General features: G+C 44.1%; 2 protein-coding genes across 2 annotated transcripts; both read right to left on the bottom strand.

The window, feature by feature from the left end:
- Positions 1-548: 548 nt before the first annotated feature.
- Positions 549-1,487, bottom strand: LOC120981516 (olfactory receptor 12D2-like). Its single transcript, XM_040411053.1, has one exon. The coding sequence runs from the start codon at positions 1,485-1,487 to the stop codon at positions 549-551; it is 939 nt and encodes a 312-aa protein (XP_040266987.1).
- Positions 1,488-23,427: 21,940 nt separating this feature from the next.
- LOC120981515 (olfactory receptor 12D1-like) lies at positions 23,428-24,351 on the bottom strand. The gene has a single exon (XM_040411052.1). It carries the CDS (start codon positions 24,349-24,351, stop codon positions 23,428-23,430), a length of 924 nt encoding a protein of 307 aa, XP_040266986.1.
- Between the last annotated feature and the right edge of the window lie 621 nt (positions 24,352-24,972).

Raw genomic sequence — 24,972 nt, 5'->3', positions numbered from 1 at the left:
AAATATCACGAAATCGAATATGGCGACTCCCGCTCATCACTACACAGCACTATGTCTGTAGCATGTATGGACAGCAGAACCTATCACACTACCTAACACCCTGCACTGGAACCGAATGCTACTAACTAACTATCTAATGTAATTAACCAGTAAAGCACAGAGCACAGCAATGACACTGCTGTCTCTCAGAACTCCATAAAACTGTAGAAAATAGCTGTTGGGGAGGTTCTTATATAGTAAGTGGTAGGCAACTTTCCTATTGGTTGCTAGGGATGTTGCTAAGCTCAGACAAAGACATTGCAGCCTTCTCATTGGCCCACAAGCAAGAAGGGAGGTTACTGATGAAAAAAAAAACCTCTAGAATATTCGCTAATATATAGCACTATATTCTAAATCTTCGTGAATTCTCAAAGTGCCGATATTCGCGATTAAGATGTGCGAATCGAATATTTGCACCAACACTATTGGCGAGTCCTGCTGAAGATGGTGAGCTATGTCAATAAAAAGCTGGGAGCTTTATACATAGCTTCTGTTAGTTAATAGTGTAGTTAGTTTAAAAGTAGGCCTTCAAAAAACAGTTTCCTAAAAGCCCTTTTCACATCCTTATTTCTCAGAGCATAGATAATGGGGTTTAATGCAGGGGTGATGACTGTGAACAACACCGCAGTAACCCTATCTTGCTCCAAGGAATCTTTTGTAGCCGGTCTTAAATATGTGCAGAAAGCAGTTCCAAAATATAAAAGGACCACGGTGAGGTGAGAAGTGCAGGTAGAGAAGGCTTTACTTCTACCTTGATCTGAACGGATATTCTGGAGATGAGTTGCAATAAAGGTATAGGAGATCATAATCAGAACAAATGTGCCTAAGGCTACAGAACCTGTAACTATGTTGACCAAGCTCTCATTGATATGTGTGTCGGTACATGCCAACTTCAAGAGAGGTTTAATATCACAGTAGAAATGTTTTACTTTGTTCTTGTTGCAGAAAGGAAGCCTGGAAGTCAAAATGGTATGGAACAATGAGTATAAGAAACCAATAAGCCAAGATGTGAATGCTAGTTGAAGACACATTGCCCTAGCCATAAGGATGTGGTATCTCAATGGGTTACAAATGGCAACATATCTGTCATAAGACATTGATGCAAGGAGCATGGCTTCAGTGCTTCCCAAGAAATGAAAGATGTGGAGCTGGACTATGCAACCTTGGAAGGATATTTTCTTGTCTTCCACAAGTAAACCGGACAACATTTTGGGAACTGTTGTGGTGGCATAGAAGAAATCCAGGAAGGAAAGGTTTCCCAATAGAAAGTACATTGGAGTGTGAAGAACATGGTCAACAGAAACCACTGTCACAATGCTTAAATTGCCCAAAAAACTTAAGAGGTAGAAAAAAAGAAAAGTTACAAAGAAGAAAACTTGTAGCTCCCGGAGATCGGTGATGCCTAGAAGTATGAATTCTGTCACAATGGTCTCATTCACCTCTTCCATTTGAATCTGTAAGCAAAATATGCACAATTTTATAAAACTTTTAATATCTACTTAACCCAAAATATTACATTTTACAATCACTTATTTTTTTTATTGTTTTGACTTAAAAAGAGAGTCCAGGTTTATAAACAAAATATGTGTTCTTTGTCAAATGAAACGTCACATGATTTTCTGTTCTCATACCGGTACGATAACTTTATTTGTTAAAACTAGAATGATCTTCTAACACCTAATCCTTTGTTATCATTTCATCTATTTGCAATTACAATAGTGTCCCGTTTGCTTCATCTGTAAGTAATATCTTAAAAATTTAATTCCAAGAAAGATTTTCTGTTTTTACCGAATCTTCTGTTTTCACCTGGATTTTCTTCTCCTATCTTCTGCTCTAAGTGATATTCTGTAGATATACTTCAGTGTGGATGCATTCCATTAAACATTATCTAAACGTTGGTAGGTAGGTTACATTGAAATTAGACTTTTTCCACCAGACTTGTGATAACAGATAAAAGGCCTAGGAATAAGGATTCACTCATCAAGTTTACAGCTTGCACTTAAAATGTTTTTCTGAGATTCTGATATCCTCAGGACAGTTTATCAATATCAGATCAGCGGGGATCCATCACGTTGGATGCTCCCCCTCATCAGCTGTTTTAGGAGGTCACAGCACTCTAGTGAGCATTGTGGTTTCCTCACAGCCTACCAAGCACAATGCTGTCTATTGGAATTCGTTGGTACTAGGTATTGCAGCTCACCCCCATTCACTTGAATGGAGCTGAGCTGCACCTAAGACATATGACTGATGAACATTATGTCACTGGCCTAGCAGGAGATCACAGCACTCAGAAGAGCACTGCAGTCTATTCTGTTGGACAAGTGTTGAACTCCCCCTAATCTGATATTGATGACCTATCCAGTTTTATAAAATATATATATATATATATATATATATAAAAATATAATATATATATATATATATATATATATATATAATGTAATACAAAATTGTAAAAAAGGCACAAAACACTAAAACAAATTACACCCCTTACAGCCAATGTACTCAAGTCAACTGAGGTTCCCAGGGTAACAATAAATAATTTTTTTACAGTCCTTCCATTATCTGTTCATGCACATAAAATGATACCCGGGTACATTGAGTATGTGCATGTGCTGTATACATACTAAATGAGAGAGTCGTGTTCAATACTCAAATAGGAATCTTTCCTCCGGCCGCTGCAAAGCTACTTCAGATACTGGAAAAAAAAAAAAATTTCTTCCATCAGTAGAACTTTGTTTCCTACCACCTACATTAGACTACCAGGTTCTGAGTTAGGCCTCATGCACACGATCCCGGATGGAAGGGCAGGATAATGAGCTGTCAGACAGGTTAATGGAATTGTCACAGAATGGCTTTGGATTCTGCAGCTGGCTGTGTAGTGTAAAAAAAAGGATTCTGCAAAAGCCACACAATTTATTTTATTTTTTTAGCCCACCAAGATACATACAAATCAATAATAAAAAAAGGTTCTTTTGAAAAATTTGTTAGACCGTAGTGGCACGATAATTTGTTTTCCAATATTTGCACCCTACATAATAACAAAATAAGAAAATGGTTAAAAATTGATCTATCCCTCAGAAGAAAAAAATATATATATACAGTACAGACCAAAAGTTTGGACCTTCTCATTCAAATAGTTTTCTTTATTTTCATGACTATGAAAATTGTAGATTCACACTGAAGGCATCAAAACTATGAATTAACACATGTGGAATTATATACATAACAAACAAGTGTGAAGCAACTGAAAATATGTCATATTCTAGGTTCTTCAAAGTAGCAACCTTTTGTTTTGATTACTGCTTTGCACACTCTTGGCATTCTCTTGATGAGCTTCAAGAGGAAGTCCCCTGAAATGGTTTTCACTTCACAGGTGTGTCCTTTCTGGTTTAATAAGTGGGTTTCTTGCCTTATAAATGGGGTTGGGACCATCAGTTGCGTTGAGGAGAAGTCAGGTGGATACACAGCTGATAGTCCTACTGAATAGACTGTTAGAATTTGTATTATGGCAAGAAAAAAGCAGCTAAGTAAAGAAAAACTAGTGGCTATCATTACTTTAAGAAATGAAGGTCAGTCAGTCAGCCGAAAAATTGGGAAAACTTTGAAAGTAAGGGCTATTTGACCATAAGGGAGAGTGATGGGGTGCTGCGCCAGATGACCTGGCCTCCACAGTCACCGGACCTGAACCCAATCGAGATGGTTTGGGGTGAGCTGGACCGCAGAGTGAAGGCAAAAGGGCCAACAAGTGCTAAGCATCTCTGGCAACTCCTTCAAGACTGTTGGAAGACCATTTCAGGGGACTACCTCTTGAAGCTCATCAAGAGAATGCCAAGAGTGTGCAAAGCAGTAATCAAAGCAAAAAGGTGGCTACTTTGAAGAACCTAAAATATGACATATTTTCAGTTGTTTCACACTTGTTTGTTATGTATATAATTCCACATGTGTTAATTCATAGTTTGGATGCCTTCATGAAAATAAAGAAAACTCTTTGAATGAGAAGGTGTGTCCAAACTTTTGGTCTGCACTGTATATATAAAAAGAAAAAAAGTACTATACCGGTAACACTGAGCACAGAACACGAACCTAAGTTAAGTGTCTGGTGAAAGAAAATTTTTGTATTTGGTACAGTGGACTCAAGAAATAACTAAATTATTGCACTTACCAAAAAACTTAGAGGAGTTGAAAGAAAGGATTGTCCACAGCTCATGTGCAGAAGCTGTATTGTGCCCTTCACATTGGCACAAAGACTAGTTCTCTACACATCTATTTATGCTACATTCTTAATACAAGGGAATTGCACCCTAAAGGATTAAGTCCCAATACGTCCCAATGCGATTAATGTTTTGCGAGTTCTCTAGATAATTTATTCGCAGGCTGTACTAAAATTAACACAATCTTTGCTCAACAACATTAATGGCTTCATGTATTTTTCTACTATGGCTACAGTATATAATACTAGTAGAAGCAGTAATAGTAAAAATTAGTGGACAATAAACAACTGTACTGTGTTAGGCCTCGTGAACACCGGATCCACAAAACACAGATAACGCCCGTGTTGCATAAATTTAAATTTTTTTTTGCTGACCCATTGACTTCACTTGGTCAGTGTTCCGCACTTTGTGGCCAAGAATAGAACACTTTCTTTTTGCGCAATTAACATATGGATGCGGAAACCACTCAACATTCCTTTCTGCTCTAAAACAGAGGCACAACACCATGTACCAGTGGAAAAAAAATAAGTAAGATAGCTGCTCTATAAATGCAGCATTCTTGTTTTCATCTGTGACATGAGCACAGCACACTGTAAATGAAATGTTCGAGGAAATTTTTTTCAGCTGATGGACCCACCCTTCCATCTGCCTTTATATATTAAGCTTGGTGACCTTGATCCCATAGCAGGGCTGGACACAGTAGTCAGAGACCACCTAAATAGTCCACTGTGCCCAGGAAATGTTGTGGTCCAGTTTGCCATGCTCTCTTGCTATTGGTGTCTTTTAGTAGAGGGTCTTCAGAGTGGCATGGACATGCAGAACACCCAAAAGTACACCATCATATTTATCATCAGCTTCCAAAATATTCACTAGAAAAAATTCTCACGAAAAAAAGAGGGTCTTGTTGGCCTATCAAGGGTGTGTTAAAAGGGGTATAGTGTATCCAAGTGGTAGCAAATAGGAAGCTTAAATAGGTTGTCTCACTTCATACATTGGTGGCATATCTCTAGGATATACCACCAATGTCTGATAGGTGTGGGTTCCACCTCTGAGAACCGCACCTACAGTATCTTTAGAATGAGCAAAGTGAAGGAGTATGTGTGAATCTGTAAAACAGCCCAAAGGCCGGGGCAGGCAGCAGAGAGCCAATATGGAATCAGGCAGAGGTCAGATCAGGCAGCAGAGAATCAGTGACAGGAATAGGGCAGAATAAGGTACAAGATCAAAAACAGAACAGCATGCCTTCACAGAAACTATCAAGATAATGCTTCTATAACCTCCCCTAAGGGAAGATACCTTAAGTACTCCAGTAATTCCAGCAAATGGCTGGAGAAGATTACAGCATTGGTGTGCTGGGCCTTTTAAAGCTGGGAACATAGATTTGGCCAACTACGGGCGAGTACTAGTAACTAACAGACAAATGCAGCAGCAGAAGATGGGGCACAGAACTCTGGAAGCCAAAACTGCTGCTAGAGGGCAGAGTAAGGCCAGTAGGTCCAGACACAGAGAGCAGCAACAGCAAAGTACTGTATATAGAAAAGCACCCTTACCTTGCAAGAGGAGCGGGACAGCATGGGGCATGGGCTGTTACCATAACAATACTGTCACCTTATGCCCCCACTTCTTTGAACTGGACCTTTAAAGAACATCAACGTTCTCAAGAGGCTCCCAGGCTCTATACAGGACCAAAACCAATCAAGAAGAAAGTTTTACCTCCATCTTGCCTGCAAATGTCTTTAAGCACATACACATGTTCAGAAGTAGAGAAGCAGAAGCAGGTCACAGGTCTCCCCAGGTTGAGGAGAGACACATGAAAAGAGTTTGGCACACCCAAGGAGGCAGGAAGCTTCAGCTTGTACATAAGAAATCAGGTTCAATTGCTGCAACACTTTGAACATACCATTGAAATGAGGTACCAGTTTGTATGAAAATACTTTGTCTATTCATTCAGGAGAACCAGATTTTATCTCTGGGAGAAAATTGAGGTGGAGCTCTACGTTTACAATCAGCAAATTTTGTCATCCGGGCAGAGGACAGTAGCAGATAAGTTTCCCCCTGCATCCTGCTGAGTGCCGAGTGCCCAGTTCGGTGCACAGACTTTTCGCCGAAACTTCAGGAGCCGGGCACATTTTGTCATCCGGGCAGAGGACAGCAGCAGAGAAGTTTTAGTGCCTTGCCAGATCTGAGAAAAATTGTTGACAGAAGCATCTGCTGCCAGAACTCTAGGGCAGAGAGGCAGAAGAACTCTTACTTGTGGGCCACAAGAAAACAATGAAAAAAGGAGTTTTACTGGAGGACTCACTGAAATGATTATGCCTCTGCCTAGGGGAGCAAGGTGGCCCAATATTTGTAATGTGCCGGTGTGAAGTGCCGCAGATAGTTTGCTAGGACCTGGTTTGCTCCAATTGTCTATTGGTCTGTGGTTGATAGCCAAAGGAAAAGTCAAGTTAGACTTACAGTAGTTTGCAAACAGAACATAGAGGTAAAATGCACTCCCCACTCAGACACAATATGCAAGGGTAACCCATGAAAAGAAAGATGTGTTTCATGAACAATTTACCCAACTGACAGGCAGATGGAAGACTAGGCAGGGGCACAAAGTGAGCCATCTATATGAATCAGTCTGCCACCAGCTAGATTACCATACAACCAGAGGATGAGGACAAGCACGTGATAAAAATGTAAAGTAAAATTAAAGCAGCCAAAAAACAAACACCATCTAGTCTAACAAGGGTTGAGTCATTGGGATGACTGGAAATAAGTCAGGCTTTTATGATCAGTGTAGATTATAACAGTTGACCCTCCAACAGATGACAACACTCCTCTAGTGTCAGCTTGATGGCCAATAACTCCCAGTCCCCAATGTAATAATTTTGTTCTGCTAGGGAAAAGGTCTTAAAGGGATTCTGTCACCAGGTTTGACCCCTGTCAGCTAAACATATACTGATGTTCAGGGCGTCTTCACGATTCCTAATGTGGGCTTATAAATGTCATCTGTGGGCTTATTTAGCTAAAAAACAGCTATTACTAACCTGTCAGTCAAACAAATAAGGTGCCCAAGGGGATGTTAATGGGTGCAAGATGCCCGCCGCACCCACCGCCGTTCGTGCCCAGCGCCGCCTTTCCGGACTTCTGCGCCACCTCCTAATCCTCTGTGCCGCCTCTCGCTCTCCCTCCCTCCCCCCTCCTCCTGCTGTAAGATCTCGCGCATACAGGGGTTGAGCGAAGTGCCGGCGCATGCGCACTTCGCTGTAAGAAGTCAAATGGAGAAGTCTGCACGGGCGCATCAGGCAGAGCCCTGTGCGCAAGCGCGAGATCTTACAGCAGAAGGAGGGGGGAGGGAGGGAGAGCGAGAGGCGGCACAGAGGATTAGGAGGCGGTGCAGAAGTCCGGAAAGGCAGCGCTGGGCACGAACGGCGGTGGGTGCGGCCGGCACCTTGCATCCATTAACATCCCCTTGGGCACCTTATTTGTTTGACTGACAGGTTAGTAAAAGCATTTTTTTAGCTAAATAAGCCCACAGATGCCCACATTAGGAATCGTGAAGACGCCCTGAACATCAGCATATGTTTAGCTGACAGGGGTCAAACCTGGTGACAGAATCCCTTTAAAGAAGAAGCCATAGCCGCACATCTTTCCAGAATCCCCTTTCTGTGTGAATACAGCTCCAGTGGGTCAATAAAGTATTCAAGAACAGGTTAGATAAGGCAGTGGAGTGTCAAGTAAGGATATAGGCAGAGGTCAGTACACGACAGACAATTTGAACAGCACGCCTTTGTAGGAACACCTATTGTTCAGGCACCTTCCTCTAGAGAAAAGTGCCTTAAGTGTCCCAGGGTTACCAGCCTTTGGATTTGGGCTAATCCTAAGGATGTTATCCTGACAGTCCCCTTGTATTCAATCTTAACCCCTGTACAGGTATCTTTACTTCGCAGTAGGGGAGCCACCAAGCCACTACCTCTTGGAGTAGTCCAAGTGTGGTTAACATCTGACCCACAGACAAAACAGGCAAAACCCATAGTCAGTAAAAGGCCGATGTCAGGGCAGGCAAACTACATGCTAATTGTCCTTGTGCGGTGCAGTGATATACTCTAAAGCCCAGTTTGGCGTGTATTAGTGGCAAAATAAAAATATAATCACCGTTCAGTGTTGCACTTATCTGTTGAAAAGCCTTTCGTGTTGTGTAAAAGTAGAAAAAAAAATTAGGGCCTAATTGCAGATCAGCGGTGCAGTGATATATTCTAATGCCCTGTTTGCCGTGTATTAGTGTCAAAATAAAAAATATTTGATCTAACATTTGATTATGTGATCTAACAGTATGTAAGACAGAGAAGTGCCAGGCCCTGCACAGGGGAGTGGCAGAGGCCTAAATGTATCTGGCGCAGGCAGAGGTCGCAGCAGAGTAAGGGGGCGTGGCAGTAGGGGTCGCAGTGAGAGGCCTGAGCTCCCGATGTCATCTAGCGGTTGTGTCTTGACCAGCAACCCAGCGGTTCTTGAATTGTTGACTCGGTCATCCACTTCGTCACAAATGACTTCAGACACCCCCAGCCAACAGTCGTGGGTTCCTCTGACATGAGGCTTAGTTGGCATTTCCCGGGAGCAGGCCCTGTGCCCCCACTTGTCCTGAACCTTCCTCTGTCATTTTCAGTTCCCTCACCGCGAGAAGTATTTTATGCCGTAGGCTCGGCTCCACTTTTCAGCGAGGAAGAGTTACTAGAGGACAGTCAGCAAATACTGCCCAGCCGAGATCGGGAGGAGACATCCGCCGCTTCCTCCGCTAGGCGGGCAAGAAGTGATGAGGAGAGTGACGTGGGAGCTCCTGACCCTGAGACGGTTGAGGAGGACATCAGTGACGTGCAGACAGTACTTGATGATGATGATGTAGCTGATCACACTTGGGAGCTGGGTGAAGAAGGGGCTTCATCATCATCGGGAGGAGAGGATGGCAGCTTTCCCGTGAGAAAGCGGCGGAGCCAGCAAGTCGCTAGTGTGGCTGGGAGTCAGCAGGGTGGCAGCAGTGGGAGGTCGGTAGCAAAGCCTGCCCGTGGTAGACCACCTATATCGAGGGAGCCTACCAGCCAGGGAAGTAGCGGTGCAGGGGTTCAAGGAGGCAGCGGCGGTAGCAGTAACTCAGTGTGTAGTGTTGGTGGTAAAATCACCTACTTGGCGGTGTGGCAGTTTATTGTTAATCCGCCAGAAGAGTTGAACGTGGCCATATGTAGAATCTGTGGGAAGAAGGTGAAGCGTGGCTACGGCCCTGCATCAACATATGCAGCGTCACCATAAAGTGGCCAGGGAGAACCGTGTCTCTGATGTGGTGGTCCATCCTGCAGCAGCAACAGCTGCATTACCCAGTGGCAAGCACCCGGTTTCAGCCAGTCAAGGCTCCACCACCTCAGCCGAAGGGAGCTGTCTGTCCTTCCCATCATCTGCTGGTCGTGATGCTCCTGCTCCTCCTCCTCAATCATTCCGTCAGCAATCAATCACCGAAGCGATTGCCAATACACAGAAGCTGAAAATGCTCCTGTCCAAGTTGCTGGTGCTGCAGTCCCTCCCTTTCCAAGTGGTGGACTCTGCACCTTTCATAGAACTGATGGCTTGTGCCAAGTCAAAGTGGAGAGTCCCAAGCCATAATTTCTTTGCCCAAAAGGCAGTACCAGCCCTGCACACACATGTATGACAGAAGGTGGGCCAGTCCTTGAGCCTGTCGGTGTCTGCCAAAGTGCACAGCGGCGCCGACGTGTGGAGCTGTAACTACGGTCATACATGTCCTTTACGGCCCACTTGGTGAATGTGGTTACTGCACAGCCACACAAGCCACTTGGTCTAGCAACAATGTCGGCCTCTTCCTCCTCATCCTCCACAATTCACAGTGCCCCTCCAGCATACCACATGTGCATAGCATGGCAGTGTCACGCTGTTCTGCACCTCGTTTGCCTGGGCGAACGGAGTCACACAGGGAAAGAACAGCTCCATGTCCTTCAGCAAGAAACCGAATCCTGGCTTTCTCTGCAACAACTGAAAATCAGAACCATAGTGACCGACAACGGGAAAAACATAGTGTCGGCGCTGTGTCAAGGAGGGCTGAGCCATGCGCCCTGCATGCCAAACGTGTTTAATCTGGTTGTCAAGCGGTTCCTGAAGTCTTCCACCAATCTGCAAGACATCCTAAAAATGGCCAGGAAACTTTGCATGCACTTCAGCCACTCATACACCGCAAAGCACACCCTCCTTGATTTTCAGTGGTAGAACGACATCCCCCAACATAGGCTGATATGCGACGTTTCCATCGATTGGAATTCCACCCTCCATATGTTGGACCGTCTGTACGAACAGAGAAAGGCCATAAACGGTTTAGTGATGATCCAAGCGGACAGGAATACTCCCCTGTGTAAATTCAATGTCAGTGAGTGGCAGCTCATGCGTGACACCTACCGTTTGCTCAGGCCCTTTGAGGAGGCCACGTCATTTGTCAGTCACCAGGACTACGGGATGAACAATGTCATTCCACTGCTTCATGTCCTGGAACAGATGCTGGTAAATCTGGCTGGTCAGGGTACTGGAGACGTGGTGCCTAGATCTCACGGCCACATGAGCCCTGTGGGGGCTGAACTGGAGGAATAGGAGGACATTGGAGCACAAGCAATGTGTAGCGAAATGGGTGGTTTTGCTACGCAAGGGCCACTAGGGCCACTCTGTGGACTTCTCATGCTGTTCCCACCCTCCCCACTTCATGACTGGGCCACTATTCAGCCTTTTTGGCTTGCCTGACATCATCATTTATTTGACCCTTCTTCTGATCTGTCAGAAGGAAGGTAAAATGAGATGCTTAACCGATCCTCTCTGTGTAGCAGCTAAAAGGCCTGTATGGTCCTCTCAAAATTGGCTTATGATTGTAGCCAAGATCAGGAGTACAAAATACAGAAGACTTGCAAATATTCAGTTCATGTACTGATGGATTACTGACCAAATGCTGACCGAGTGAAGGCGGATGCTCCACAGACAGGATTCGTTTTTTGTGGGTTATTGTTCTGACGGATCAGAGGAAGGGCAAAATAATCAGTGACGTTAACACAAACTTACTGCTGAGACCCTCTCCACTCTGTCGGTGGGCTCAACTTTTATAAGCGTTCAATAAAACAGGTTCTGTAGACATCTATGTGGAATCAGCTGATGACGGTGTAAAAGGAGGGCGCTTCTTCTTGGCGCTAACATAGACCTGTAAGGCTGAGTTCATACTTGAGTTATTTGGTCAGTTTAGGCCCCGTGACTGCCCAAATAAGTGAAGTGTTCAGCGATTCTAAGAGTGATGCCTGTCATCTGCATGTCCTAAGGAGTCACAGTATTTCACTACCAAAGAAGACTCCCTTTGCGTGTTACTGCAAGGCACAGTGTTCTACACCATTATAAAGGCTCTCTGCAGCCAGGAAATAGACTTTTTTTAACGAAATTTGCCGGGAATATATTCGGATCAAACCAAATTTTTCCCGAAAAATTTGGCTTACCGGAAAATCAAATTTTTGACAAATATACTAATTTCTACTGTCCTCCCGCATCATCAAGAAATAATTCATTGCCTTCCTCTTTTCATATAGTCAGTCCAACATGTGAAGGGTGGAGTTCCAACAGGTGGAAACATTGCATATAAGGCGATGTTGGAGAATGCTATTCTGCCTTTGCAGCTCAAGGAAGGAGTGTTTTGCAGAGTGGTTGAAGAGCATGCACAGTTTCCTGGCCATATTCAAGATGTCTTGCAGTTGGGTGGAAGACTTCAGGAACCACTTTACCACCAGATTAAAGACATGCAGGGCGCATGTGTCAACCCTCCTTGGCGCAGCACAGACGGAATATTCTTCCCATTATCATTGACCATGGTTCCGATCTTTAGTTGGCGACAAGATAGCTAGCAGTCGATTTCCTCTTGAAGCACGCAGAGCAGTTCCTCCCCGGTGAGACTCAGTTCTCCCAGGCAAACCAGGTACAGAACAGCGTGACACCGCCGTGCTCTGCATAGGTGGTATACTGGGGGACCATTCAGAACTTGTGCCTACAGTGGAGGCTGAGGAAAAGGTTAAGCATGAGGAGGCAGAGAAGGTCGTTGGAGAAGGAATCTCAGTTTGAGAATGTGGATGCGGCATTGCTGTCACCTGGCCAAGTTGCTGGTGTGCCTGGGCAGGAACCACGTTTACTAAGTGGGCTATAAAGGACATATATTTTCTTTGACCATCATTACAGCTCTATACGTTGAAGCTGCCATGAACCTTACCAGACACTGAGAGGCTCAAGGACTGGCTCATATTCTGCTCAACATATGTGTGCTAGGCTGGTATAGCCTTTTTGGAGAAACCATCCGTTCTGTAAAAGGTGCAGAGTCAACCACAAGGAAAGGGAGGGACTGTAGTACCAGCAACTTGGCCAGGAGCTTGTTCAGCTTCTGCGAAATTGGATTAGTGCACGCATACTGTTGTCTTTTTGTAATCGCCTTGGTGATCAGTTGCTTGCAAAATAAATGATGAGGTGTAGGAGGCGGAGCAGGAAAAGCATCAGGACCAGTAGATGATGATAAGGAAACACAGCTCCCTTCTGCTGAGGTGGTGGAGCCTTGACTGCTGGAAAAGGGTTGCGGGCCGCTAGGAGATGCCTCAGGCTGTACCACAACATTAGCGCCAGGCAGGTTTTCCCAGGCCCCTTTATGGTGACGCTGCATGTGTTGATGTAGGGCCGTGGTGCCAACATTGACACTTTGACCATGCTTCACCTTCTGCCCACAGATTCTACAAACGGCCACTCTAACATCCTCCGGCGCCTTGATGAAAAATTCCCACACTGGTGAGTAGGGCATTGCATGCTGACTGACGCTAAGACATTCCATATCAGCTGGTGGTGCTGGTTGTTGTGGCGTGCTGACAAAGCTTTTCCACATGGCGGCCATGCTAACCCTGCCTTCTGAGGTGCTGGCGGTGCCCCAGCTGCGTTGGCGACCTCTTCCTCGTCCTCTGCCTTCGCCTTGTGCTTCCACTGTGCCCCCGCTGTCAGGTGGGAATGCCACCAGCAGCACATCTACCAGCGTGAGCTTGTACTCGCGCATCTTCCAATCACTCTCCAGTGAGGGAATTAAGGACGGTACATTGTCCATATAACGGGGATTCAGCAGCGAGGCCACCCAGTAATCAGCACAAGTTAGAATGTTGGCAACTCGGCGGTCGTTGCGGAGACACTGCAGCATGTAATCGCTCATGTGTGCGAGGCTGCCCAGAGGCAACGAAAAGCTGTCCTCTGTGGAAGGTGTATCGTCTGTGTCCTCTGTATCCCCCCATCCATGCACCAGTGATGGCCATGAGCTGGTCTGGGTGCCACCCTGCTGTGAACATGGTTCCTCTTCCTCCATCTCCTCCTACTCATCCTCCACCTCCTCATCCTCCAGAACTGTGCCCTGGCTGGACAATTGTGTACCTTGGGTTTGTGGATGCAGGAACCCACCCTCGGAGCCACTTGGGAATGACTGGCCGGAAACCCTACGAAATGATCCCTCTTCCTCCTCCTCCTCCTGTGCCACATCCTCTTCCATCATCGCCATGAGCGGTTTTTCAAGGAGGCATAGAAGTGGGATAGTAAAGCTGAGAATGGCGTTATCGGCACTGGCCATGTTGGTGGAGTACTCAAAACAGTGCAACAAGGAACACAGGTCTCGCATGGAGGCCCAGTCATTGGTGGTGAAGTGGTGCTGTTCCGCTGAGCGACTCACTCGTGCGTGCTGCAGCTGAAACTCCACTATCGCCTGCTGCTGCTCACACAGTCTGGCCAGCATTTGCAAGGTGGAGTTCCACCTTGTGGGCACGTCGCATATGAGGAGGTGAGCGGGAAGGCCAAAGTTACGCTGCAGCGCTGACAGGCGAGCAGCAGCAGGGTGAGAACGCCGAAAGCGCGCACAGATGGCCCACACTTTATGCAGAAGCTCTGACATGTCAGTGTAATTTTTAAGGAATCTCTGCACCACCAAATTCAGCACATGCGCCAGGCAAGGGATGTGCGTCAAACCGGCTAGTCCCAGAGCTGCTACGAGATTTCGCCCATTATCACACCACCAGGCCGGGCTTGAGGCTAACTGGCTCAAACCACTCATCGGTCTGTTGCTCAAGGCCGGTCCACAGCTCCTGCGCAGTGTGGGGTTTGTCCCCCAAACAGATAAGTTTTAAAACTGCCTGCTGTCGTTAACCCCTGGCTGTGCTGAAGTTGGTGGTGAAGGTGTTACGCTGACCGGATGAGGAGCTGGTAAAGGATGAGGAAGCAGAGTAGGAGGAGGAAGCAACAGGAGGCAAACTGAAGCGCCCTGCAATCCTCGGTCGTGGAAGGACATGCGCCAAACTGCTATCTGCCTCAGGCCCAGCTGCCACTGCATTTACCCAGTGTGCTGTTATGGAGATATAACGGCCCAGACCATGCTTACTGGTCCACGTATCCGTAGTCAGGTGCACCTTGCCACAGATGGCATTGCGCAGTGCACACCTGATTTTGTCCCAACTTGGTTGTGAAGGGAAGGGATGGCTCGCCTTGAAAAGTAGTGGCGGCTGGGCACGACGTACTGTGGGACAGCCACCGCCATAAGGCCTTTAAAACTCTCCGTCTCCACCAGACGGAATGACAGCATTTCAAAGGCAAGTAATTTCAAAATGCTGGCATTCAGAGCTAGGGATCGCGGGTGGGTAGGCGGGTACTTCTTCTTCCTCTCCAGCATTTTGGATATAGAGAGCTGAACACTTCCGTGTGACATTGTGGAGATGCTTGGTGACCCAGGTGTTGGTGTTGCTGGCAGATCCTCTGTTCGTGGGGTACCAGGTGGCACTGTCACTCCAGAGGTGGATGAAGAGGCCGCGACTGCAGCAGAAGAGGAAGCAGGAGGAGCCAGACCTTTCTTGGTTTTTGAGGTGACTACTCTACTGCAGCTCGTGCTTTGCACTTAAATGCCTGGTCATGCAGGTTGTGCTCAGGTTGAGAACGTTTATGCCTCGCTTCAGCCTCTGATTGCACACCATGCAAACCACTCGTGTCTTGTCGTCAGCACATTGTCTGAAGAACTGCCACGCCAGGGAACTCCTTGGAGCTGGCTTTGGTGTGCTCAGTCCCTTGCTGCGGTGGGCAGTAGGAGGCGTACTGTCTAGAGGACGGCCGCTCCACCTTTGCACCCTGCTCCCTCTTCTGCTGTGCTGGTGGCTCTGTGCGACCACCGCCTTTTCCTCCGAACTACATCGGTCACTCGCATGACCTTGATTCCATGTGGGGTCGAGGACCTCATTGTCCTCCACATCATCTTCCACCCAGTCTTCACCCCTGACTTCCTTGTCAGTCTGAACACTTTCGAAAGCCCCAGCAGTTGGCACCTGTGTTTCTTCATCATCCGAGACGTGCTGTGATGGTCCTCCCATGTACTCATCTTGAAAAATAAGTGGTTGGGCATCGGTGCACTCACTCTCTTCCACTTCTGGGGCGGGGCTAGGTGGATGGCCCTGAGAAATCCTGCAAAAAGAGTCATCAAAGAGCAGAAGAGACTGCTGCATGACTTGTGGCTCAGACTGCTTGGCTGATTTGCAAGGGGGTGAGGTGAAAGACTGACGGACATCGGCTGCAGGTGCCAACTGTGGTCTTTAAGCAGGAGACTGGGTGGGAGACAATGTGAAGGAACTGGATCCACTGTCAGCAACCCAATCTACTATCGCCTGTACTTGTTCAGGCCTCACCATTCGTAGAGCAGCATTAGGCCCGACCAAATACATCTGCAGGTTTTGTCGCCTATTCGCACCTGAGGAAGGGGTTTCACTTGTGCGTGTAGCTGGCACAGATCGACCACGTCCTCTCCCTGCAACAGGAGCTTCACCAGCAGCACCATGACCTGGGCCACGTCCCTTATTTGACGCTCTCCTCATATTTTTTTAATTTAGGATCTTGCCCTAAATGGGTGTTTAATTAATAGTAGAAAAGAACGACAGTATGTAAAGGGTGTATCTCACACGGCCTGAACCAGACTAGGCCTCAATTAAAGATTTATTTGCACAAAATGGCTGTATTTCAAATGGCTGTATTTTAAATGCCTAATTCAAACCCCTGTATATAGAGGTGGTATCTCAGAGGGCCTGAACCTCTGTAGGCCTGAAGTAAATATGATCTTTGCACAAAATGGCTGTATTTCAAATGGCTGTATTTCAAATGCCTGATTCAAACCCCTGTATGTAGGGGGTATCTCACACGGTCTGAACCAGTGTAGACCTGAAGTAAATATATCTTTGCACAAAATGGCTGTATTTCAAATGCCTAATTCATACCCCTGTATGTAGAAGGTGTATCTCTGAACCAGTGTAGGCCTGAATTCAATATTGGTGCACTATATTTGCGGTATTTAAAATCTCTGAATGTAACCCAAATGTATTCAGGGTGTATCTCACAATGACATCTGCATCAAAGGGTGCCAACTAAATTTTTTGTGCCCAAATGAGTGTTTGTTTAAAAACTGAATTTGGCAGCAGAATATAAGCCTGTAATTTCACACGTGCTGATGCTGCAAGGCCTGAAAATAGTGTTTTTTGTCAAAAGAGTGTGTTTTTTAAACCCCAGAAAGTGATGGGTGTATTTCTACCTTAAATTGCACACTGACTAATACAGATGTTGTAGATTGCCAAAAAAAGTCTTTTTTTGCTAACAGAATATCAAAGCTGTATATATTAGACTTGAATTTAACACTTGCAGATCTGGAAAATACTGTTTTTTGAAAAAAAATTGTGTGTTTTTCAAACCCGAGAAAATGATGGGTGTATTTCTAGCTTAAATTGCACACTGACTAATACAGTTGTTGTAGATTGCCCAAAAAGTCTTTTTTTGCTAACAGAATATGAAAGCTGTATATATTAAACTTCAATTTAACAGTTGCAGATCTGGAAAATACTGTTTTTTGAAAAAAAATTGTGTGTTTTTAAAACCCCAGAAAATTATGGATGTATTTCTACCTTAAATTGCACACTGATTAATCTAGATGTTGTAGTTTGCCCCCCAAAAATTGTGATTTGCAATGTCCCAAAAGCTCAGATGCAGTGCACTGAGCATGCATAAAATTGCCATTAGTAGGCATGGCTGTGATGGCCTCTTGGGGCAAGTAGTATGACGCTTGTTGATTGGCTGCTGTGCAGCCTTTCAAAAGTGCCAAGAAAGCGCCAAACACCGAACCCGAACCCAAACGTTTACGGAAATGTTCGGGTTCGGGTCCGGGGTCCAAAAATCCTAAAGTTCAGTACGAACCCGAACTTTACAGTTCGGGTTCGCCCAACCCTAATTATTACAGATTTTAGGTTGTAAACAGTAATTACATTAATTCTAGGCATCTGTTATTGAGGTGAAAGTGCGGTCTGATACAACCAGTTTTGGGGCATGTTTATCTTAAATATATCAAAGTACTTCCATTGATCCTTACTTTTGGGGTGAATTTGTGGCCTGATACAAACAGTTTTGGGGTCTATTTATTTTATATATAAAAGTACTTCAGGACCTCTGTGTGGACAACACAAAAGACTTTGTGAGCAAGGGGGCATACTTTATGAAATATAGAAAATGGCACAGAATTTCAACAAAGCCTATATTAGTAAGTGTCATATAATCATCTCACAAACACATTGGTCAACGGTAACCAGAAAGTGGCCAATCCCTTTAGCTCAATTATAAGCCTCAATGCCATATATGAGCATAGCTCATGTATCCAATTTTTAAATTCTTAGAGATAAGGTCCCTCCTTCTAGTAAAAAGTAGATGATGTTCTGATATATTTTTTAAAAAATGGCTAAAATTGGAGAAGACCTTACTGTATTTCCATGACCATTCCCAAATGTACTAGTACAGTATTGACAGAAGCTTTTATCCTAGTATTTTTAGAAACTTCCTTGCATCCTGTAAGGCAACTCAGATGTTCATCAACAGATTCTGTTAGTGACAGTCTGTAATATGAAGGACAAAACAGATAGTAGGTGAACTCGGTCTGGTGGTACCATGAAGGATGGATCCAACCGCAACCTGGTTCAAAAGAAAACACTATTAGAGGCGCCACTCCCAAAGGATGTAAAGAAAGTGAGTCAAGTAATCAAATCCCCCGTCTCTGGAGGGTAGTCGTTATATAGAATATTCTCAAGAAGAGGTATTTTGGAGGTTTCTGATAGAGGTGATCAAGATGTGAATACTCACTTCACAGGGGGGGGGGGGGGGGGTAGTCACAGGATGAAGCTCAAGACACCTGTGACTAACTGCCCCCCTGGCCAGGATCGCATATCAGATGATACCAATTGATGGCTGCCGACAACCAAGGCTTCTGATCAATGTAGTTTATTACAGTAAAAGCTGTCCCAACGCGTTTCGGAGGTCTCACAGCCCTCCTTCTTCAGGGGTATCAAAGAGAGAACAATAATAATAATAATAATACAAAAATGTTAAAATAAGTTAAGAGGACACAAAAAACAACGGAAGTGTACATAAATAAACACTAAAACATAATTCAATTGTATAGTCAAAAGAGGTCTCTAGGCCTATACAGTTTGTCAAAAACATTACATACCATGTCAGCATAAAGTAATGATAACAGTAAAGAATGCGCATTAAAGAGTAGCATAGCCAATAGTTATATAGAAATGAGCTACCATCTAATCTGAAGGTTTTCTACAAATAAAGTTTTTTAGAAACCATTCAAAGCAGCTCATTAAAAAGTTTATTAGATGGATACAGTGTAATAAAATAATTCGGAAAATTCAAAGTATACCTTCAGGGCTCTTTCTACAGGGTCTCCTATCCTTTAGGAGAAGATGCTCCATCTGTGTGTACTTCCCTTTTAATGGGCACTTAAATAGGGCGGCAAAGATCCACATGGGGGTGGCGTACACGGGCAAAAAAGTGCGGGACCGGAAGTATGTAATTCCCAATAGCCAATTTTACGTGTTTCCACATATAAACAAAAGAAAGAGGGCCCGCCGAAGGTTCTAGAATAAATATGCGGGTGGGTATCCAGGAGAAAACAGGGGAATATATACATATTTGCCTCGATCAACTGTGCGCTCCACCGTGGAACGCACAGTGACTTCCGGTTAGGCTCGCGATGTCTCTTCTTGTGCTTTCCACTATGGAGCGCACAGTGCCTTCCGGCGGGGATCGCGGCACTGCTGTGCGCTCCACTGTAGAAAGCACAGCCGCTCCCGGCCAGGATCGCGATAGGTGAGATGTTTTAAGGCGCACTTCCCTTCAAGTGTATAGAGGGGGCTGAGGAATAAAACCGGGCGGCTTACTCTGGGAATGATTGTAAATTACATGGGCCGGGGGATAAGGAAAAGAAATAAAAAGGGTATACATGGTCTTATTTAATGGGTACGGTATGTAAATAATAAATAAATAGATATATATGTGACATATCAGGGGTATATTACAATAAATTTAAAAGGATAAAAAAATGGGGGGATACGAGGAAGGAGCAAATATAATCAGAAGTATCAATATAATATATGTTATATAAAAGATTTTCTAAAAAAGAATCAGAAATTGGCATATTCAAGGGATTCGTTTAAGGCCAAAAGGTGTTAGGGTGTTGAAACAAAATATCCAATACATTTCTTTTTTACACAATGACTGGAAACAATGTGTGACGTGTTCAATTGGTGTAACGCGTAAACAAGAGGGGTCGCCATCATGGGTTTTGGCATAATGTCTTGAAACACTGTGGGTCAGTATTTTCCTCGTGATGTTAGAGCGATGCTCATTCATCCTTTCACGCAGAGATTGTGTGGTGCGACCCACGTAAAGGAGTGAACAAGAACATCGGAGGAGATAGATGACGTTCATCGTGCCACAGTCCATGTGGTGTTTTACGGTGAACGTTTCTCCATTCGAGGGATTTGTTATATTACTAATGCCATGTGTAAACAACACTTACAGGTAGAACCACTCAACCTCTTTTTTTTCTCTACGTAATCTCTTTTCATATGAAGGTCAAGCCATGGAATATAAAATTCTCTTGGAATCTCCAAAGCTTTGGGAACTTCTTGTTGGCTTCAGTATCCATATCACATTGACAATTTTCTGTATTGATTACATCACATTTTTATCTCCCCCGATCTCACACTACTCTTTTCCCCTGAGGTTAAATAGATAAAAAGATATAAAGGTTGAGGTTTGGCAGGAAGCCATATCACAACCACATCTTTTTCCCAACAGCTTTCAAAGCAGTAATTGTAACAATAGCTGGGGTCCATATATAGTACCATGAAAAGGTATTCATACCACTTGAACTTTTCCACATTTTTTTCATGTTATACCCGAAAACTTAAATGTATTTTATTGAGATTTTATGTGATAGACCAACACAATGTAGCAAATATGTGTGACTTGAAAAGAAAATATGTGGTTTACAAGATTTTTAATAAATACAAATCTGAAAAGTGTTGCGTGCATTTGTATTCAGCGACCTGTACTCTGAAATCCCTAAATAAAATCCAGTGCGACCAATTGCCTTCAGAAGTCACCTAATTAGTAAATAGAGTCCACCTATGTGTAATTTATTCCCAGTATAACTACAACTGTTCTGTGAAGGCCAGAGAGATTTGTTAGAGAACATGAGTGATCAAACAATGTGGAAAGGTTCAAGGGATAGGAATACTTTTTAAAAGCACTGTAAGGCCTCTTTCACACGGGCGGGTTTTCCGCGCAGGTGCAAAGCGTGAGGTGAACGCATTGCACCCGCACTAAATCCGGACCCGTTCATTTCTATAGGGCTGTGCACATGATCGGTGATTTTCACGCATCACTTGTGCGTTGCGTGAAAATTGCAGCATGCTCTATATTCTGCGTTTATCACGCAACGCAAGCCCCATAGAAGTGAATGGGGTTGCGTGAAAATCGCAAGCATCCGCAAGCAAGTGCGGATGCAGTGCGATTTTCACGCATGGTTGCTAGGAGATGATCGGGATGGGCACCCGATCATTATTATTTTCCCTTATAACATGGTTATAAGGGAAAATAATAGCATTCTTAATACAGAATACTTAGTAAAATAGGGCTGGAGGGGTTAAAAAAATAAAAATAAAATTTAACTCACGTTCATCCACTGGTTCGCGCAGCCCAGCTTCTCTTCTTTCTTCTTCTTTGCTGTGGAGGAGTAAAAGGACCTGTGGTGACGTCACTGCGCCCATCACATGATCCGTCACATGATCCATCACCAAGGTGAGGGATCATGTGATATACCATTTGATGAGCGCAGTGATGTCATTAAAGGTCCTTTACCCAGGTCCTAAAGAAAGAAGACAGAAGGAGATGCCGGGCTGCGCGAACAAGTGGATTAAGGTGAGTTAAATAATTTTGAATTTTTTTTTAACCCCTCCAGTGCTATTTAACTAAGCATTCTGTATTAAGAATGCTATTATTTTCCCTTATAACCATGTTATAAGGGAAAATAATACAATCTACGCAACACCTAACCCAAACCCGAACTTCTGTGAAGAAGTTCGGGTTTGGGTACCAAACTTGCAGATTTTTCTCACGCGCGTGCAAAACGCATTAAAATGTTTTGCACTCGCACGGAAAAATCGCGCATTTTCACGCGACGCACCCGCATCTTATCCGGCCCAAATCCATGACGCCCGTGTGAAAGAGGCCTAAAGGTAACAATATACTGGGATCTCAGCTGATATAGCAACCCTAAATGACAGATGTGCAGTTGACCTTTTAACATTTTATGTTCAGGTGACAATAGATATCACATTAGGTGTTGTTGCTATAAGAGGCTGGGACTTTTTTGTAGAGAATAAGCACAAAAATATTAAAATCCACAAATCCACACCTTAAGGGTCCATTCACACGTCCGTTGTTTCTTTCCTGATCTGTTCCGTTTTTTGGGGAACAGATCTGGACCAGATCTGTACCCATTCATTTTCAATGGGTCCTGAAAAAAATCGGACAGCTCAATGTCTGATTTTTTTTCAGGACCCATTGAAAATGAATGGGTACAGATCTGGTCCAGATCTATTCCGCAAAAAACGGAACAGATCAGGAAAGAAACAACGGACGTGTGAATGGACCCTAAGGTTGCAATAAAGTTCACAGGAACGCCACTGCTTTCTTCACAGCTTACCAAGCACAGCACCATACATTGTATACATACCTCACAACTTTTTGGACAGTTAAATGGGGACACTTATGGTTCATTATGTGAAACTCCAGTTGTCCTGTATATCTAAACACTTTAATAATAGTTTTCTTAGTGTACAATAGTGCAAAACCTATCTAAATATAAAAATGTCTAAATTACAAATTGCATCAAATAAAGAAATAAAATAGAAGGTGGGGTCAAATATACAGATAGCAACCAGACAAACACTTTCTTGATCAATGTTGCGTATGTAGCAATACAAATCTATACCTCAGATCAAAAAGAGGGACATTTAAGGATAAAAGAGGGACAGAGGGACTTGGGTCCAAAATAGGGACTGTCCCTCCAAAACAGGGACACTTGAGAGGTCTTTCTATAGCTGCTTTGCTTGGTATCCCAGCTCAGCCCCATTTAACATGTCATCACTTGGCCTAGGAAAAGCGAGTAGAAGGCCTTCTCAAACTGACTTGTGTCGGACCCCTACAATCAGATACTCATGACCTATCCTTAGAATAGACACTCTATACACACTGTTTGGAATTGGTGGAAACTGAAAGCACTGGAAAAAATGTTTTTGCATATTGAATCTCTAATATTACATTTGTGTACCCTGCACAACCACTTTGAGATTTCAGACTTTCCCTCTGATGAAATAATCTGCATTAAGTTGACAGGGATGATTGGTGATGGCAACGGTCTTGTTGTTCACCTCATGCCAGGTTGTAAGTGTCTTTTGAGTGAAATAAATTATTGGGTATGGTGTTTCAATGTAGGAAGGTCATCAGTGAATACTGCAGTGTGATGAGTAGCTTTTGTTTACCGTCAGATCCTGTGTGACATGGTCTGGTCTCATTTAATATGATGGATCATAATAAACCATTTGGGGGATAGGGACCACCTCTGCCTGGTGCCATTGGATACGCTAAAGATTGAATACAAAGAAAAGACAATGTCCAAAATGTTTGAGGTTGACCAAAGTTCAGTAATAGTAATCTCACACACTCTCAATCCACCCTATCAAATACTGTACCTTCTTTTAAAAGCCCTTTTCACCTCCTTATTTCTCAAAGAATAGATGATGGGATTTAACGCTGGTGTGATCACCGTGAACAAGATTCCAGTAATCCTGTCTTGTTCCAGGGTATCCTTAGTAACCGGTCTTAAATATGTGCAGAGAACAGTGCCAAAAAGTATAACGACAACAGTAAGGTGGGACGTGCAGGTGGAGAAGGCTTTCCTTCTACCTTGCTCTGAGCGGATATTCTGGAGATGAATTCCAAAAAAGGTATAGGAGATGACAACCATTACAAATGTGCCTAAAGCTAAAGTACCTGTAACTATGTTGACCAAGCTCTCATTAAGATGTGTGTCGGTACATGCCAACTTCAAGAGAGGTTTAATGTCACAGCAGAAATGAGTTATTTTGTTCATTTTGCAGAAAGGAAGCCTGGAAGTCATAATGGTATGGGTCAATGAGTATAAGGAACCAACAAGCCAAGATGTGACTGCTAGTTGAAGACACATTGCCCTTGCCATAAGAATGTGGTATCTCAGTGGGTTACAAATGGCAACATATCTGTCATAAGACATCGATGCAAGGAGCATGGCTTCAGTGCATCCCAAGAAATGAAACATGTAGAGCTGAGTTATGCAGCCTTGGAAAGATATTTTCTTGTCTTCCATAATTAAACCGGATAACATCTTGGGGACTGTTGTGGTGGCATAGAAGAAATCCAGAAGGGAAAGGTTTGCCAACAGAAAGTACATTGGAGTGTGAAGAACATGGTCAGCAATTACCACTGTCACAATGCTTAAATTGCCAATGCAGCTACAGAGGTAGAAGATAAGAAATGTAACAAAGAGGACAACCTGTAGCCACAGCACATCCGTGATGCCTAGAATTATGAATTCTGTTATAATGGTCTCATTTAACTCTTCCATTTGAATCTGTAAGCAAAATATGCAAAACGCATTAATACCTCCCCTCCACCCAAAATACTTTTACATTTTACACTTTATTTGTTCTGGTAATGTCATAATTACCAGATCTGTGGTGGTCCAACTCTTGGCACTCCACTGATCAGCTGTCTGAAGGTCCTGCAGCTCTCATGCGAAGGCTGTGGCCTCTTCCTCTTGCTTGTGATGCATGTCCATAATATATTTTGTTGTGGCATCATGATCAGATATTGATGACCTTATCCTACCATTTGGTCTTCAACATTTAATCCCCGGAACTCACACGGACCTGTAAAGGGAAACATATTTACCTGTTTCCCAGTGCTGATTCCCTACTACTTCTCCTTCCAGCCTGTGATGCTCCGCTTACCTCCCTTGCTAAAAAATCTGGTTTGACACCATCTGCAGCCAGTCACTGGCCGCAATGGAGACCGCATCACTTTGCGTCATGTGAACATTTGTCATTATATAAAGGGAGCCGGCAACCACTGTGGCCAGTGATTGCCTGTAGATGGGGTAAAAGCAGATGTATTCAACATGGTAGACAAGAGGAGAATCACAGGCCAGGAGAAGAAGGACTGCAAGCTAGAGCCCGGAAACAGGAAA

This window comes from Bufo bufo, chromosome 11, assembly GCF_905171765.1.
Source record: "Bufo bufo chromosome 11, aBufBuf1.1, whole genome shotgun sequence".
Lineage (NCBI taxonomy): Eukaryota > Metazoa > Chordata > Amphibia > Anura > Bufonidae > Bufo > Bufo bufo.
Note: the sequence above shows the minus strand (reverse complement) of the source record. Positions and strands in the feature narration are given on the sequence as shown.